Source organism: Agelaius phoeniceus, chromosome 17 (assembly GCF_051311805.1).
Source record: "Agelaius phoeniceus isolate bAgePho1 chromosome 17, bAgePho1.hap1, whole genome shotgun sequence".
Taxonomy (NCBI): Eukaryota; Metazoa; Chordata; class Aves; order Passeriformes; family Icteridae; genus Agelaius; species Agelaius phoeniceus.
This window is the reverse complement of record NC_135281.1, coordinates 12,467,611-12,482,029: the sequence shown is the minus strand read 5'-3', so window position 1 is coordinate 12,482,029 and position 14,419 is coordinate 12,467,611. Positions and strand designations below refer to the sequence as shown.

At 45.4% G+C, this 14,419-nt stretch overlaps 2 protein-coding genes across 6 annotated transcripts; one reads left to right on the top strand and one right to left on the bottom strand.

Annotated features, from left to right (window-relative positions):
• Positions 1-780: 780 nt before the first annotated feature.
• On the bottom strand, positions 781-4,628 carry PPP1R3D (protein phosphatase 1 regulatory subunit 3D). Its single transcript, XM_077187237.1, has one exon. The coding sequence runs from the start codon at positions 4,626-4,628 to the stop codon at positions 3,711-3,713; it is 918 nt and encodes a 305-aa protein (XP_077043352.1). The 3' UTR covers positions 781-3,710.
• Positions 4,629-5,415: 787 nt separating this feature from the next.
• Positions 5,416-13,873, top strand: FAM217B (family with sequence similarity 217 member B). Of its 5 annotated transcripts, none has more exons than XM_077187234.1 (5): positions 5,416-5,555; positions 6,565-6,818; positions 7,988-8,093; positions 8,180-8,265; positions 8,654-13,873. In XM_077187234.1, exons 2-5 carry the CDS (start codon positions 6,718-6,720, stop codon positions 10,041-10,043), a joined length of 1,683 nt encoding a protein of 560 aa, XP_077043349.1. In that variant the 5' UTR covers positions 5,416-5,555; positions 6,565-6,717; the 3' UTR covers positions 10,044-13,873. The 5 variants fall into 5 exon arrangements, with proteins under 5 accessions (XP_077043349.1, XP_077043351.1, XP_077043347.1 ...); XM_077187236.1 differs by having other exon boundaries at positions 5,446-5,559; positions 6,565-6,813; XM_077187232.1 differs by having other exon boundaries at positions 5,446-5,559.
• The last annotated feature ends 546 nt before the right edge of the window (positions 13,874-14,419 follow it).

Sequence of the window (14,419 nt, the reverse complement as noted above, 5' to 3'; positions counted from 1 at the left end):
AAATAAATGGTAATTTTCTTAAATAATCTTATATTTTTGAACAACTTAATAGAGACATGCCCATGTATTTAAACTGATTTGTGGTAATTAACACTGATTAAAAAGTAACTGCTAATGTATATTTTTATTAATTTTGTCTGCTAGTTAAATGTCTTCATTTTGCCTTAGGAGAAACCTGGCAACAGATAATTCCCATCCTCAGCTCTATCAAGACTGACCCCAATGGAGCTGCATTTCACATGGAGGATAAATCAGGCACTGCACAGGGACACTCCTAACATGGCACAGGCAGATTTTCATGAAACCTGTCAGGGGAAAGAACCTCGTTTGGGAGGAAAGGCTGCAGCAAAGAGAACTGAAAGAAAAGAAATAGAACAAATGTAATAACCCAATTGTGAGGCCCAGAAATGAATGTGTTAAGTCTAGCACAGATTTGAAAAGCGCAATCTGAGGAAAACCCCCTTCTTCTCTTCTCTTCCATGAAGCTGTACTGGAATCAAGTGGCAGCAAGCCTTTTTCCAAACTTGGATCTCAATCCTGAAGGTGCTGCAGGCACAGAATTCTGAGGTGAAAGGAGAACAGGTTCCATGCAGGAAGTGGCAGCCCAATCGTCTTTGAGATACATACAATGATCACTGTCTCTTTATTAGGTGCTGTTCATTGTTTAGCCATTCAAACCCACCTTACTTTCCAGAGTATGTTACTCTTTAAGTGGCAACTCAAAATTAAGTTTCTTCATGAGCTTTCTTGACAGGACTACCATTGACAGAAACAACAGAAAATTGTGAAAAGCTTTTATTTCAATCTTCTGTATTACAATAGGCATAGTTTTATTATTGCTTTTTAAAATTAATTAAGCACTTTGCATTTTTACAACTGGTGGACCTTTTGTCCAGCATATGTGTTTCATTGATATACTGTGTAATGTACAACCCCTTTTTATTTACATGGATTTCATGTTTCTTTAAAAAACATGCTTGGAAGAACCTTGAAACTGTGGAATACTAGACATTCATTTACTGTATGACAATAATAAATACATGTTTTTAAAAGTGCATGATATGGTGATAACCCTTGTGAAGAATTCACTTTTACAAAATCCTCATTATAAGGGAAGTTCTCAATTTGAACACAGTGCAAGCAGTCAGGTTGTCCTGAGAAGATAAAAATGTGCTATTAAGTTTACCTTCACAACAGGTGCATATGAGCACTAAATGGCTTAATCCCATTTTTGTCAACCAGAAGCCATTTGAGTTCATCACTGAGTGTGGCAATCAAACCTAAGTGCAAATATCAGCTCTGCTGTGGCAGGTGTCAGTACTGGTGTGAAGCGTTAGCAGCTTAACCCGGAGATGGCTCCCAGCTCCACTGCTCCACTGAGCCAGCAGTGCCAGGACTGCACTGTCAGCCCTTCTCCAGCAGGGCAGCCCAGCACAGAGCGAAAGGAAACCTGGAGTAATGATTCAGTATTTAGTATTCCAGACCTTGCACATGCCAAAACCCTGAGAGGTTGTGGAAGGAAGACAATAGAAGCCCAACTGAGACTGCTGAGACACTCATTGCTCCACTCCTCTCACACTGTGCTACATCTGGCATGAACCTTTCTTGTGACAGCCTCAGCTTTACAAAATCTGACCTGGCCAAGGGAACACTCAGCTCTGACATTTGCTAGCACATGACAGTCTGTGCCAGGAGACAGCAACATCCTTCTGGCATGAAAGCAAGTATTGCTCTGAGCTCTAGCAGCACCCACTGTGAACTGGTGTCTGGTAAGAGAGGGGTTTTTATGGTGTGCTGTGTTTGCTGGTGGAGGAACAACAGTAATTTGAGAAGGAAAAAGAGGAGGGAACGATGCTTGAAAATAGTGCCTTTTATTCAGCACAAGAAACTTCTGTGCATGTGTTTGCATGTTCAGATAGGACTGAGCTTTCTGAGCACTCTGCAAAAGGTGCTCAGCAGCTCAAAGAATCCTCACTCCTGACTTTGGTTCCTCTGAAAGGCAAAGACCAATGGAATGAGGCAGCTTCCTCACTTAAAAGCCCAGCTTTGCTAAATGGGTGTCACAACAAAGAAGCAGCATTAAGTTGCCAGACAAATTCATTTTCTTGGGGTTTCTGCACTTCCAGAATTACTCAGTGGACTCTCCAGACTAATATATAACTGGCCATGGCTTGCTTACAACTGTGATTTTACAAACAACTTGTGATTTTGATAAATAAGCACCAATCCAAAATAAGATGCCCAAGTAAGTGGCCTGATTTTCATAGCATAGTTCTAAAACACAGCTCTTCTAATATCTTCAGCCAGTCAGCTCTGAAAGTCTGTGTTACACATATAAAGCTAAACTTTCCATGCAGTAACGATTATGTATGGGAACAATTATGGACAAACTTTTACTTCATAAATTTAAGCCTGTTGCAAATCTTAAACCACACTAAAACCACAGAACAAAAATAGTAAAACAAGAAGCACAGGAAGGTGGTCTAACAGTGTTCCAGTGCTCTCCCTGCAGCAGAAGGGATTCTGTTTAGGGGTCTGTGTAATTAAGTGTTTTCAAGTTCCTGCTTGTGTTGCAAGGCTGCAAGTCTTGGAAGTTCAACTGTTTTACAATGGCAAGCAGTTAAATAAAGAAGTCAGAGCTACTTCTGCAGTAGTTCTGGAACACTGGGGAACAACTGTGATTCAGGGTTCTGGAATGCTATTCCAAGCTTCCGTACCCTGCTCCCTGCACTACTTCTTTTCCTTATATATATTTATTTATATCATATCCATTTCTTGATCTATAATTTTACCGGTAACAGTGATAAAATAAGGAGCATTCATACAGTGCTTTGAGACCTTCAACTACATTTGCAACACAAGTCCAATACTGGTCTTGTTTCCCTTAGTAAAAGCAGGTGCACCAGAAAAAGACAATTCCTGTACCACCACCTTGAGGAAAACCTACTTGGGCATCACTTGACAAAGGTGAGAATTTCCCCAGGCAGATGTGCCTTACACACACTTTGGTAACAATCACTCCTGCTGCAAGGAGGAGATAGGAAAAGGCACCTTTTGGTTTTTTTTTCCCAAGGGAAACAGAAGGGCTGATGGCACATTTTCATGTATGTTTTGCTCATAGTAGCATTGAATTTCCAACTCAGATATTAATGGAAATATTTAACGTGACTACAGCCTTAATAACATACTTATATAAATACAAGTAAAGTACTCCCTCCCTACAGTGTCTGTCATCCAAATTATGCATAAATGGAATAGTGCCCTGACTTGGTGAAGTAATATAAACAAAATTAGAAACAAAACCAGTTAAGCCACACTGTCCACTTAGAAAACAAACAGTAAAAAATGGTAAGAGAGATCAGTTAGAAACATTCTATGCAACCAAGAGTATCACTAGCAACAAGAAATGTGTTGTTTTGCTCTCTGGTAGCCTCACAGCATTCCTGGGAACCATTCTGCAATGACTCATGCACCCAAAAAACCCACATGGCTTTTCTATCATGGTATCTCACTACAGATTCTGGCCCTTTTAACTTTCCCAGAGGTTCAGGGCAGTTTGCACAGGCCACTGGCTGCCTCCCAGCCCTGGGACACTCGGCCAGGTTTGGCAGGTTTCAAAGAGAAGGCTGTTGCCATAGGGGCAGAGCGCCATGCCAAGGCACAGAGTGCCACCAGAGCACTGACAGGCTGCTCAGCACCGCTCCCTCTGCTCAGATGAAGTGGATCCAGCTCTCCTCACACTCCCTCGGCAGCTTCAGGGGGTGAGTCCGGCACCTGAGGGTGTAGTTCTTGCCTCTGTTGTTATCCCAGTACTCCTGGCCGTTGACTTGGTACCTTGCTGCAAACTGGACGAGAGTGCTCAGCTGAAGGAGGAAAGGAGGCACGGGAAGGAAGAAAGTGAACACATCAACGTGATCCTGCCCGTTTTTCTCTGGGATGCTGCAGTTCCAACGAGCACACACCTCGTGGATGCTTTCCCACTGGTTGAAGGTGTAGCGCACGGACACCCGCTTCTCAAAAGCAACATTCCGAACCTGGATGGTGCCACTGAGCCCCAGATCTGAGCTGCTCACCCGTTCCAGACACACCTGCTGCTCCTGCAGTCGGGATGAGAAATCCACACAGTCTGCAGGCTGCTGGAAGTCAGGGACCAAGCATTGCATAGTAAACTCCAAGTTCAAGCTGCTGTACCAGAGGTCTGAGTTTATGGAGAGCCTGGAAAGGACGTGCAAAGGGATGGATGGATCCTCCCCAGTCTGGAAGACTTTCACTTCAGTGAGCTCCAAGCCTAAAGCATCGGCAAACCTGACCCTGTTCATGCGGCAGCCGGGCTCCTGACACTGCACTGCTGCTCTCTTCCTCCTCTCGGGTGATGTTGGCAGGGACCTTGCTCGGCGACGCATGATGGGCCGCAGGGCTGGGTCACAGCTGGAGGAGGTGCTGCTCGCATGATTATTTGGCTGGGGGCTCTCCTTGGCTGGGGCACTGCTCTGAAAAGTCTTGCTGCTACTTGTATGGACTGCTGGGGGCTGCTGCTGCCTTCGTGCCACTGCTCCTTCAGCCCTTAACATGTTCTCATAGAGATCTGAGAGGTAGCTGGGATTCCTTCGAGGACCACGCACTTCCATTCTTCACTGGTGAAAAAATCAGCGTTAACACTGCAGGTAATAAGGAGCACTACCCCTCTGAAGCACTTAATTTGGGAATGGCAGCCACAGAAAGGTCTGAGGTTGTTGCACTGGATACAGCAAGGATCACCTGGAACAATGTCACCTTGGAACGAGAGGCAGAAGCGTGGCAGGTCTCAGGGCAGCTGGCGGAGAGCCAGCAGTAAGGCGTTGTGCGGGAAGCTGAAGGCAGAATCAGTGCCCGATGAACTCGAGATCGCTGTGCTGGCTGGTGGCCCCCAGGCTCAGGCTGGAAAGGGATTCAAGGCTATCGCCGCTGATACTGGAGGAGCTCACACCCAGGCTGGAGAGCGACTGGAGGCTGTCGTGCTGGATGAAGGACTCCAGGCTGTCGGAGAGATCGCTGGAGGCGCGGTGCGCGCCGAAGCACCGTGTGCCGGAGCCGCGGGCGAGAGGGGCCTGCAGGCTGTCCTCGCTGCCTGCGGCCGAGCCCGCGCTCCGGCGGCAGCAGCAGCACGAGCAGGGGGGACACTCCAGGCTGTCGCACTGGATGCTGGGCGAGTCGAGGCCGGGGAAGGCTTGGAGGCTGTCGGGCAGGAGGGAGCCGGGGCTGCTGCAGAGGCTGGAAGGCGGGCGAGAGCTGTCGGGCGCGGCCGCGGCGCCAGGCTCGGTGTCGTGGCTGGCGGGGGACGGATCCGCATTCGGGGCCGCCACAGCGCCCATGGGCGGCGCGGCCCCCGCTGCAGCCCGAGCGCGGGAGCAGCTCCGAGCCCCGGCCGGACAGCGCGGCCGCTCCGCTCCGCACCCGCAGCGCAGGCGCCGGGCCGCTTCCCCCGGCCCGCCCGGCCCCGCCCGGCCCGGCCCGGCCCCCGCGCTCTGCGCTCGGGCGGCGCTGCCGCTACCGCTGGCGACGGACGCGCCGTAAGGGCAGGTACCGGGCCTGGGCGGGGAGCGCCGGGGAATGCGGGGCGGCCCCTGAGTGAAGGAGCGGCCCTTGTGGAGCGCGGTGATAGCGGCGGCGGGAGGGAGCGGAGCGGGCCCGGCTGGGCGGGCGCTGCGGGCACAGTCTGCGCCCGCTGGCACTGCTGCCATCCACCGCGGGCACTGCCTGCCATAGCCTGCCACCATCCCGGGCCCTGCCACCATCCCGGGCACTGCCACCATCCCGGGCACTGCCCGGCCGGCGCTGCCCCCTGCAGCCGCTGCTCTGCCCCGGCCGGTGCGGGATTGCGGCGCTCCGGGGCTCCGGGACTCGGCTCTGCTGAGCGCGGCCGGGACAGGATGGGATAGGAGGGGATCAAGTGTCAGTAGACACGGACATTAATATGACTGTAAATACATAAACAGCACTGCAGTAGAAGTAAAGGTGCGTCAGGAGAGCTGCTTGTCACCTGTCACATTTGCAGACCATTGTGAGCCCCTGGAACCGTGCAGCTCCCTGGTACGGGAATGCAGTTCCTCTGAAGTAAAAGAAAGCAATGGATACTCCTCCTAAATATACTAAAAATACTCCTGCTCTGAGTAATTTTAGTAGGAGCTGATGAGACATTTGTTTTGGAAAAAGAAAACGATGAAGTACTGGATACAAGATTTGCATATATGCATATGGGAAGAGCGCATTTTGTGGCACAGAAAGGCCGCTCAGCTCGCACGGCAGCAGGGGTTGGTGTCTGCTCCCCATCCCCTGGAGCAGGAACTCCCACCCCCAGGGCTGGGCCCGGCAGCGCCGGGAGCTGCGCAGGCTGAGCAGGGATGGGGATGAGCACATGACACTGCCCGGCAGCTCTGGGAGCACGGCCGTACCTGCAGGTATTCCTTATTTTGGGAATAGTAAATGGAGCGCTGCTGCTTCCCGCTAAGCGAGTGCCGGGGGAGGGGACTGTTTTCCTGTCCAGTTTGGTAGCTGATTATGTTTATCTTCCTGCTTTAAAAATAGAATCACATCGGGAGGATTTTGTTTGTCGCCAGCATCTCCAGGACGTGGGGATGTCTGCATTGGATAGATTGTGTCTTGCAAAACCAAAAGACTGGAGCCGTTTGAAGATTATGTAACAGTAAAAGGTGCAGATTCCCTTTGGAAAGAGGAATAATGGGACCAGGAATTCAGGAATATCCCTTATTACTGCACAGAGAGACACAGCAGAAGGAAAGCCACAGCCACACCAATGAAAACCACAAAGGAATGGTAAAGTAAGGAAATTAATTTCACTTTTTATAGTTACTGAAATGTCAACATGCTGGGCTTGGCTAATAAGTGCCTGGCTGTCCTGTTCCCACTGCCTTCCTCTCCCCTGATCCCAGTGACAGAAATGATTGTGCAGGATGATCGTGCAGGTCACAAGGTCACAGAGGTGACTGCAGCAATGCTGGAGGCACAGGACTTAGTTGCATTCTTTTATAAGCTCTTGAATTTGTGAAAGCATGTGTTTTTAAAAACAAAATCTGACTATACTGACATAAACACTGAGAACAAGATGTACAGCCAGGCAAATTAACTGAACTGCAGTAATGCTAGATTAGATAGAAGGACACAGTTTGATTATTCCTGTTCTGAAATAATATTTTGAAAATCAGTAATGCTTCTTGTTTGTAGAGCAAACACTGTTCTTATTCATACAGAATATGCTGATTTATTTATTCTGTGTGCTTGCTTACACAGAAATGTATCTGGTTTAATTAAGGAAGTATGTTTTAGTTCTAAGCTGCCCAGATCAGGAATGCCATTCCTTTTGCTTTCATATGAGCTTTTTTCTCTTAATAATATTTCCACAAGCCTATTATAATATGAAATAAGGAATTTTCTTGTGCCTTCATTGTGAAATAGTTTGTATTAATACCAGAAGAGACCTTATGCTCCCTGTTCACTTCCACTCCTTATCTTCAAAGGAATAATCCTTTAAATTTTGTTGAGAATATGCAAATGGGAAAGACAAGCAATATTTGGCTTCATATGTGACCTTCATATCGTACTTTATAATTAATTTTGGTAAATTGTAATTGGAGCACCGACCAGGTACTATAAAAATCAGTAGTTAAATATCTGTAATATTTATTATGTCCAAAGAAGCTTTGGGATCCTCTGTCAGAGTTTTCTATATAAGGGCTACATTTTATTATTATATCATCTGGTAGAATTATTCACTACTGTGTTAATAATATTAAAAATACAGCAGTGCATTTGTAGTATAAAAAGTAAAAAGTGGCCACAGTGGCACAGTCCTGATGAACTTTAAGAATGACTGCAATCAGCTCTTTTCTAAACTCAGTTGTACTCTCAAGTTTTTATTGTACCTCTACTCTGACACTCATATATGCTGCTATTTATATCTGATATTCTGTTTAATCCTTTGTGGTTACAGTAATGAAAAAAGCCATCCAAGCACCAAAGGACTAAATAAACCAATTTCTTATGTGAAATCTCCTTCTGGAAGATTAGGCAAAAATGTATCAAGTGCCATTGAAAAGGTAAATAATCTCCTTTTCTAACATAAAAATGGTACCTACTCTAAGTCAGCTTCTTAATAACATCACAAACTTTCATATCCCTTCAGATTTCCCATGACACTCGAGATGGTCACCAAGCAAACGTTTATAAGAAGGGAAGGAACCAGCTGGATGGCAATAATCAGTCAAAAAGGTAAATTTTATGTTAAGATTATCTGTTTCATTCGTAGTCATTTCAAACTGGTTGAAAAAATGATTGTGATGAAGTTGGAGCTGCATTTGGCTTAGAGTTCACCATTTATGAGAACAACCAATTTAAGTTATCAAAATAGAAATTTGCTATCCTGCTTAGTGAGTTCTCAGGCAAAACCATAACAAAAAAACCCAACAACAACAAATCAATTTGTAGGCAATGTTATCTCTACCAGCAATTATTGATTTTGCCTCAGTACCAAGTTTCTGTGCCAGTTTTAGCTTCAGTCGTGGAGATGCCCATCCTTGAAGGGGTGGCAAGACCTTTGTAAGCTGCTGTTCAAAGGCACTGACCATTCTAACAGGAGATGAACTTCCTTTCCCTTTAGGATCCCCAGTGTTTGCAGCTCACTGCATAGTGCACAAGGACCAAAGAGGAGTCCCCCAGAAAGGAGGCAAAACGAATCCTTCCTGCACAGGAGTCCTCCAGAAAGAAGGCAGAATGAATCCTTCCTGCACAGGAGTCTCCCAGAAAGGAGGCAAAACGAATCCTTCCTGCACAGAAGTCCCCCAGAAAGAAGGAAAAATGAATCTTTCCTGCACAGGAGTCCTCCAGAAAGGAGGCAAAATGAGTATTTCCTGCAGAGGAGTCCCCCAGAAAGAAATCAAAGCGAATCCTTCCTGCACAGGTTCCCCCCTGGCACAAAGGGCAGCACACAAGAAAACTTCTGTAGGGCTAAGGATGTCCCAGTGCAGCATTTTTATTGCAGTAAAAAAGAACAGTTGGGGAAGAATCACGAAGAATACATTGCTGGAGCCAGTCCAGGCTCTTCAAAATGGCAAGAAGCATCCGTAGGTGAAATGTTTCTTGATTTTGAATCGGTGCAAATTATTAAAGCAGATGCTGAAGATGATAGTGCCAGTGACCTGTCTGACTCAGAAAGGATTCCCATTCCCCCCTCTCCCTGCACTCCCCCAGAACTCATCCTCAGAGCTGAAGAAATCGACCCGCTTTGTTTGGAACACATCCCTGAAATGGGGTTTAAAGAATCCGAATATTACTACCCCGACTTCCTGCCCCCTCCTTTCAACTCGTGGGACCTGAAGCAGCTGGCCACCTTTGCCCACGTGGAAGGCAGAGCCGAGTTCCGGCCCAAGCCCTCGGGAGCCCTGGAGAAGTACCTGGAGCGCCTGCTGCAGCTGGAGTGGCTGCAGATGCAGACGGTGCAGAGCGAGCGGGGCAGGGCCGCCAAAGGGCGGCCCCAGACCGCGCCCGGCCCCAGCCGCGGCCTCAAGAGCCCCGGGAAAGGCAAAGCCTTGCTCAGCCCTGTGCCCCCCAGGCAGGCAGGGCCCCTGGAAGGGGCTGCCAGGCTGCCCAGGAGCTGCCTGGGTCCCAGGGCAGAGCCCTGCTCTGAGGAGGCTCGCCAGGCGCGGTGCCCGAAGGCTCCTGAGAGAGCTGGGCCTGCAGCAGCTCCTCAGAGGCAAACTGGAGATGGAAGGAGGGACCTGAGGAAGAAACCAGCTGCAAAGCAGCAGCTTCTCAATCTGCAGCCCCCCGAGAGCAGCTCCAAAATCCAAAGTGTTGGGAACATCAGGCCCCCTAAGCAAACCCCAGCATTCCACGGGGCAGCTGCTCCCATCAAAGGCTTAAAAACATACACGTGTACAAATCCAAAGAAAAATGGCAATGCCAGCAATTATGTTCCTCCTAAAAAAACAACAGTGGACAGGAAAATGAAAACAAATGGCACAAAGCAAACACCACGCAAATTTCAGTGAATGTTGATGCTTCTTGACTGCTAGAAAGCATCTGGCCAGTGCAGAAGAATCTTTTTTTCCTTCATAGGAAGATGCTGAGAAAAATGTTCCTGGCACGTGGTTCTGAGTCAGCACTGTTCATTTCTATAGATTTGATCTTAAGCCAGCAGAAAATGTTTTCTCTGAAGGCAAATGTCTTCCATTGGTCTTTCCTCAAAAATATTTATAATTGCTCAGTGAGGATAACAATAGCACAGTGTGAAGTTTAGAGAAGTGTAGAATGTCCTGACTGCACCAGCTGAGTGTTCCTTGTATTTACCCTGCTGGGTATGAGGGAATAGGGTCCATGCTCTTTCTCCCTGCCTAGATGTGCTTTTTGTAAGACAGGTTTGATTTTGGTGTTTTTATAAAACAATGGAGCCTGTTATCTATGCAAAGTCAACTCTAATTCTTCACAGAAGATGATGAATTGGATTTTTTGGATTGAACAGGTATTATTTTTTTGAGAAGAAGAAGAATGGAGATAATGTTTTGAAATATTTTAATGCAGAAAGAATTCTTTTTAAGACAAAGTATTAGGGACCAGACAGCATCAATAATGACAGATTAAGAAAATGGAATGTGTATTTTTATACCCTGGAATCTTCACTGTGTTTACAGACAGCTTTCCTGGAAGTTCATTTTGTAGGCCTTGATGCTTTTTGTCATTTAGGGGAAATGACCAGATTTCAAATTGCACATGGATATATTTGAGTCATGCAAACTAAGGCTTTTAGCAGAGACTGTGTGGCCTAGTTTTCAGAACTGGTGGCCCCTCAAAATACAAGAAACAGACTCTTAAGGGAAGAATTTAAAGGGTGTTGTAGGTTCAAGTAAAGATATATTTTGATACAGAAGATACCTATTTTTAGTCATCTGAGATGACTCTTATTTATCCTGTGGTCCAGTCTTGCTTGGCTTCTTAAGGCTGAGGGAGGTGAGATGGGGAAATGTCTGCAGAAGGAAATTGTACAGCACAGGATTGGGTCCTGTTCTTGGGCCTTCTGTCTTCTCTTGTGTCTGTGAGATACAGGAGAATACAGAGGACAGTTCTGAGAATATTCAAGTGTCACTTGACCTATTACAATTTCAAATCACTCACCGCAGCCAAGGACAGGATCTTGTTAAGATGAAATTCTAAAGAATGTTTTTAACTTTCACTTTAAAATCCTGGTGAGGTATTTTCCTCCTCAGCCACCAGCCCCAATCTTCATGAGAAGTGAGCTGAGCTCTGATGGACCAGATTCTGCAAGAGGATCCTTCACATTGTGATAGAAAATGAAAAAGTAGCAAATACTAAAGAGTACATTATGTATATAGCTAAATTGCACTTCTCTTGGTGAGCTCATCTTGGTTTTAAGATGCTTAGCTGTTTCTATCTTTCATTGTGCCTACCAGATCTTCAGCTTTGTAAAATTTCAAAGCATGAATTTATATGTAGTTTGAAAAGTGAGAATATTAAGAAATGTAGTATAGAGTATTTTACAGTACATAAAAACATTGCTCAGGAATAGCCTAAGAAATATTTTTAGTGTTTTTTTCCTAGTCTATTGGAGACCAAATGTGAAATTTTGAATTGGTAAAGGAAATGAATGTAATAGACAGTATGACATGTCCAGAATCAGTATTTGTAAAGTTACACTTAATAAGAGTTGTAGTTGCATGTACATTCAGCTCTATGCAATTCAAGTGGAACTGAATCTGAGATGCTCATGAGCAGGGGGTGGCTGTGTCAGAGGCGTGCTGGCACTCAGGATGGGACTGAACACCAGCAGCTGCAGAGGACCAGCACATCCCAGTGTTGCTGTTTCACCCTTTTGTTTTGGTCCAGCCTCCTGTATTTCAGCTTTTTTAGATGAAAGGTTCCTGCACCCAGTGCTTGTATTTCAAGCTCTGGCCAAATACTGCAAGCCTGCCTTAGCCAAGTTTTCCTGATTCACATGAGCAGTAGTGAAAAACAGAAGAGCTGCTTTGCCAATAATCAGGATTTTAATGCACTGTTCTAGTTCACTGTTACAAGCTCCAAACCCGAGGTGAGCAGGATCCAGGCAATAATCAGAATAACATTTTTAAAAAAAAAATTCTGTTAGATGCAGTAAATAAGTTAGCATGTTGTTATAGCATTGAATATTGCTGGATGCTAAATTTTCTAAATTGAAGCTTTCCTGGGTTGTAAGGAGAGCATGTAGATACAGGCACATTTTGCATGATCCCTTCTCTAAGAATAAATAAACTCCATTTCAACCAGCTGTGACCACAGCAAAGGTGATTGGCACTGGGAAAAGTCTTCTGTCACAGAGGTAGGAAAGTTTGAATGTAATATTTGTCATCTTATGGACACCAGTCTGTCATTGGAGACTAAAAAGGGAAGCAGGTGCAGGTGGTGATGGCACTTTAAAGGAGTCTGAAAACTTGTTCATCACTGGGCTCCACCTGAGATCTGGCCAGGTTGGTTTGTCTCCTGTGATAATCACAACAGTCTAATTTCTGTCACTGATTTGGTACTTTGGACATGCTTGTCTTTGTTCATACACAGACAGAGAAATTCTGTGCTTGCCTCAGCAAACAGCTCTTGGCTGAGCAGACCTCCAAGGGTTGGATTTTGTCCTGTTTCTGTTTTACCTTCACTGTGTTCTGGGCCTACAGATGAAAAGAGCTCCTTTTATGAAGAGAACTGTGGTTTTTATTTCTTTCATTTTGTATTGCTGGATACTGTCTTTAGAAACACTTCTGAACAGAGCAGAAAAATTTATTCCATCAAACACATTCAGTTTAAGATTAATTACTTAAGGTACTTCCCCAGCACCGTGTTTGTGTGGCTATTGGCCTTTTTTATACAAGGTTTAGCAATATGATCATGTGGATCTAAGCCTAGCACTGGTGAGGATTCTTGAACAAGAACAGATTACTGTGATGTGAGATATTTAAACAGAGTGATTTATTTTTTTGCTAGAGAATGTAAAGGTTTATTGTTCTGCAGTATTACCTACAGAACAAATATGCTCAGGTCGTACTTCAAATAAACAGCCAGACTCTGCTTCAAGTTGCATGAGTATAAACTTTGAACAACTCAGTTATTCTCAGTGAAATGACCCTGTTAGAAGATGTGAAAAAACAGAATTTCACTCTAATGTGCATAAACTGTTTTCCTTTAAAATTTAAATATTTACTATTTAAAGCAATATTGTTTTTCTTTTGCCATGTTCCTTTTCTCTTCACTGCTTGCATCTTGTGCTGAGGGCAGTAATTTTCCCACCTCGTTTTCAGTTGGATACAGCAGGATAATGCTGCAGGGAGGGATGTGCTGCTTCCATTGGGCTGAGCTGTCCTGTTTGACTCCAGACTCTGAGATCTGCCCTCATCCTGTCACTGTTCATGTCCTTTCTGTGTTCCATTCATTGTTTCAGGTAACTTTGACCTTGTATTTGCTATTTAAAGGATCTTGTTAGAATTCGGAGAGAATTTTGACAGTTTTTTCAGCCAGTATGTGCTTTTTTGGGGCTGATACATAAAATTTCTACAGTATGAAATTGCCTAGAATGCACTATTTTTTGCCTTATTTTAAAGGTATTGAGCCTTTTTTGCTCCCATTGCATTAGTGGGTTTTCATCTGAAAAATAAACAGACCATGCTGGAAGGACTGAACTTGATTAACTGAGGATTTGCAGACCAGCTTTTGATGTTGATATTCATGTATTCTTATTTATTTGAACTTTTTGTGGGTATTTTTGCTAGTAATTCCTTGGGAAAGTGATCTTGTCATTCAAAGGTCCCGTATATTTGCTACAATAAAAGTGGAATACTGCCCTGTTTGTTGCTGACTTGTATTTCTTTCTCAAGATGGCACCACTGAATTTTCTTGGGGAGAATTCCAGTATTGTGCTGTCGGGTGGAGGGGGTGGCTCAGCACATCCCGGATCCTGCTGGCCACGGGAAGCCAGAAAAATACGGAATTTTCCTTCATTTTGGGCAATTCCATCCGGGATCCAGGGTGCGGGAAATCCCGGACTGGATTCCAGCCGGAGTCCGGAATGGAGTCGGAAAAGGAAAACCCGGACTGGATTATGGCTGGGGTATGGAATGGAGTTGGCAAAAAGGAAAACCCGGACCGGATTCTGGCCAAAGTCCGGAATGGAGTTGGCAAAAATGAAAACCCGGACCAGATTCCGGCCAAAGTCCGGAATTTATTTGGCAAAAAGGAAAATCTGGACCGGATTTCTGGCCAGGGTCTGGTATGGAGTTGGCAAAAAGGAAAACCCGGACTGGATTCCAGCCAGAGTCTGGAATGGAGTTTGCAAACTGGACTGGATTCTGGGTAGGAGAAGCTGAGTGTGCAATGTGTCTCATGGCCTGTCAGG

Excerpts from the sequence above, each read along its gene's own strand:
- PPP1R3D (XM_077187237.1), bottom strand. The coding sequence starts at position 4,628 with ATGGAAGTGCGTGGTCCTCGAAGGAATCCCAGCTACCTCTCAGATCTC.
- FAM217B (XM_077187234.1), top strand. The coding sequence starts at position 6,718 with ATGGGACCAGGAATTCAGGAATATCCCTTATTACTGCACAGAGAGACA. Across the intron at positions 8,094-8,179 it reads TATCAAGTGCCATTGAAAAG|ATTTCCCATGACACTCGAGA; the intron begins GTAAATAATCTC and ends ATATCCCTTCAG. Across the intron at positions 8,266-8,653 it reads GGCAATAATCAGTCAAAAAG|GATCCCCAGTGTTTGCAGCT; the intron begins GTAAATTTTATG and ends CTTTCCCTTTAG.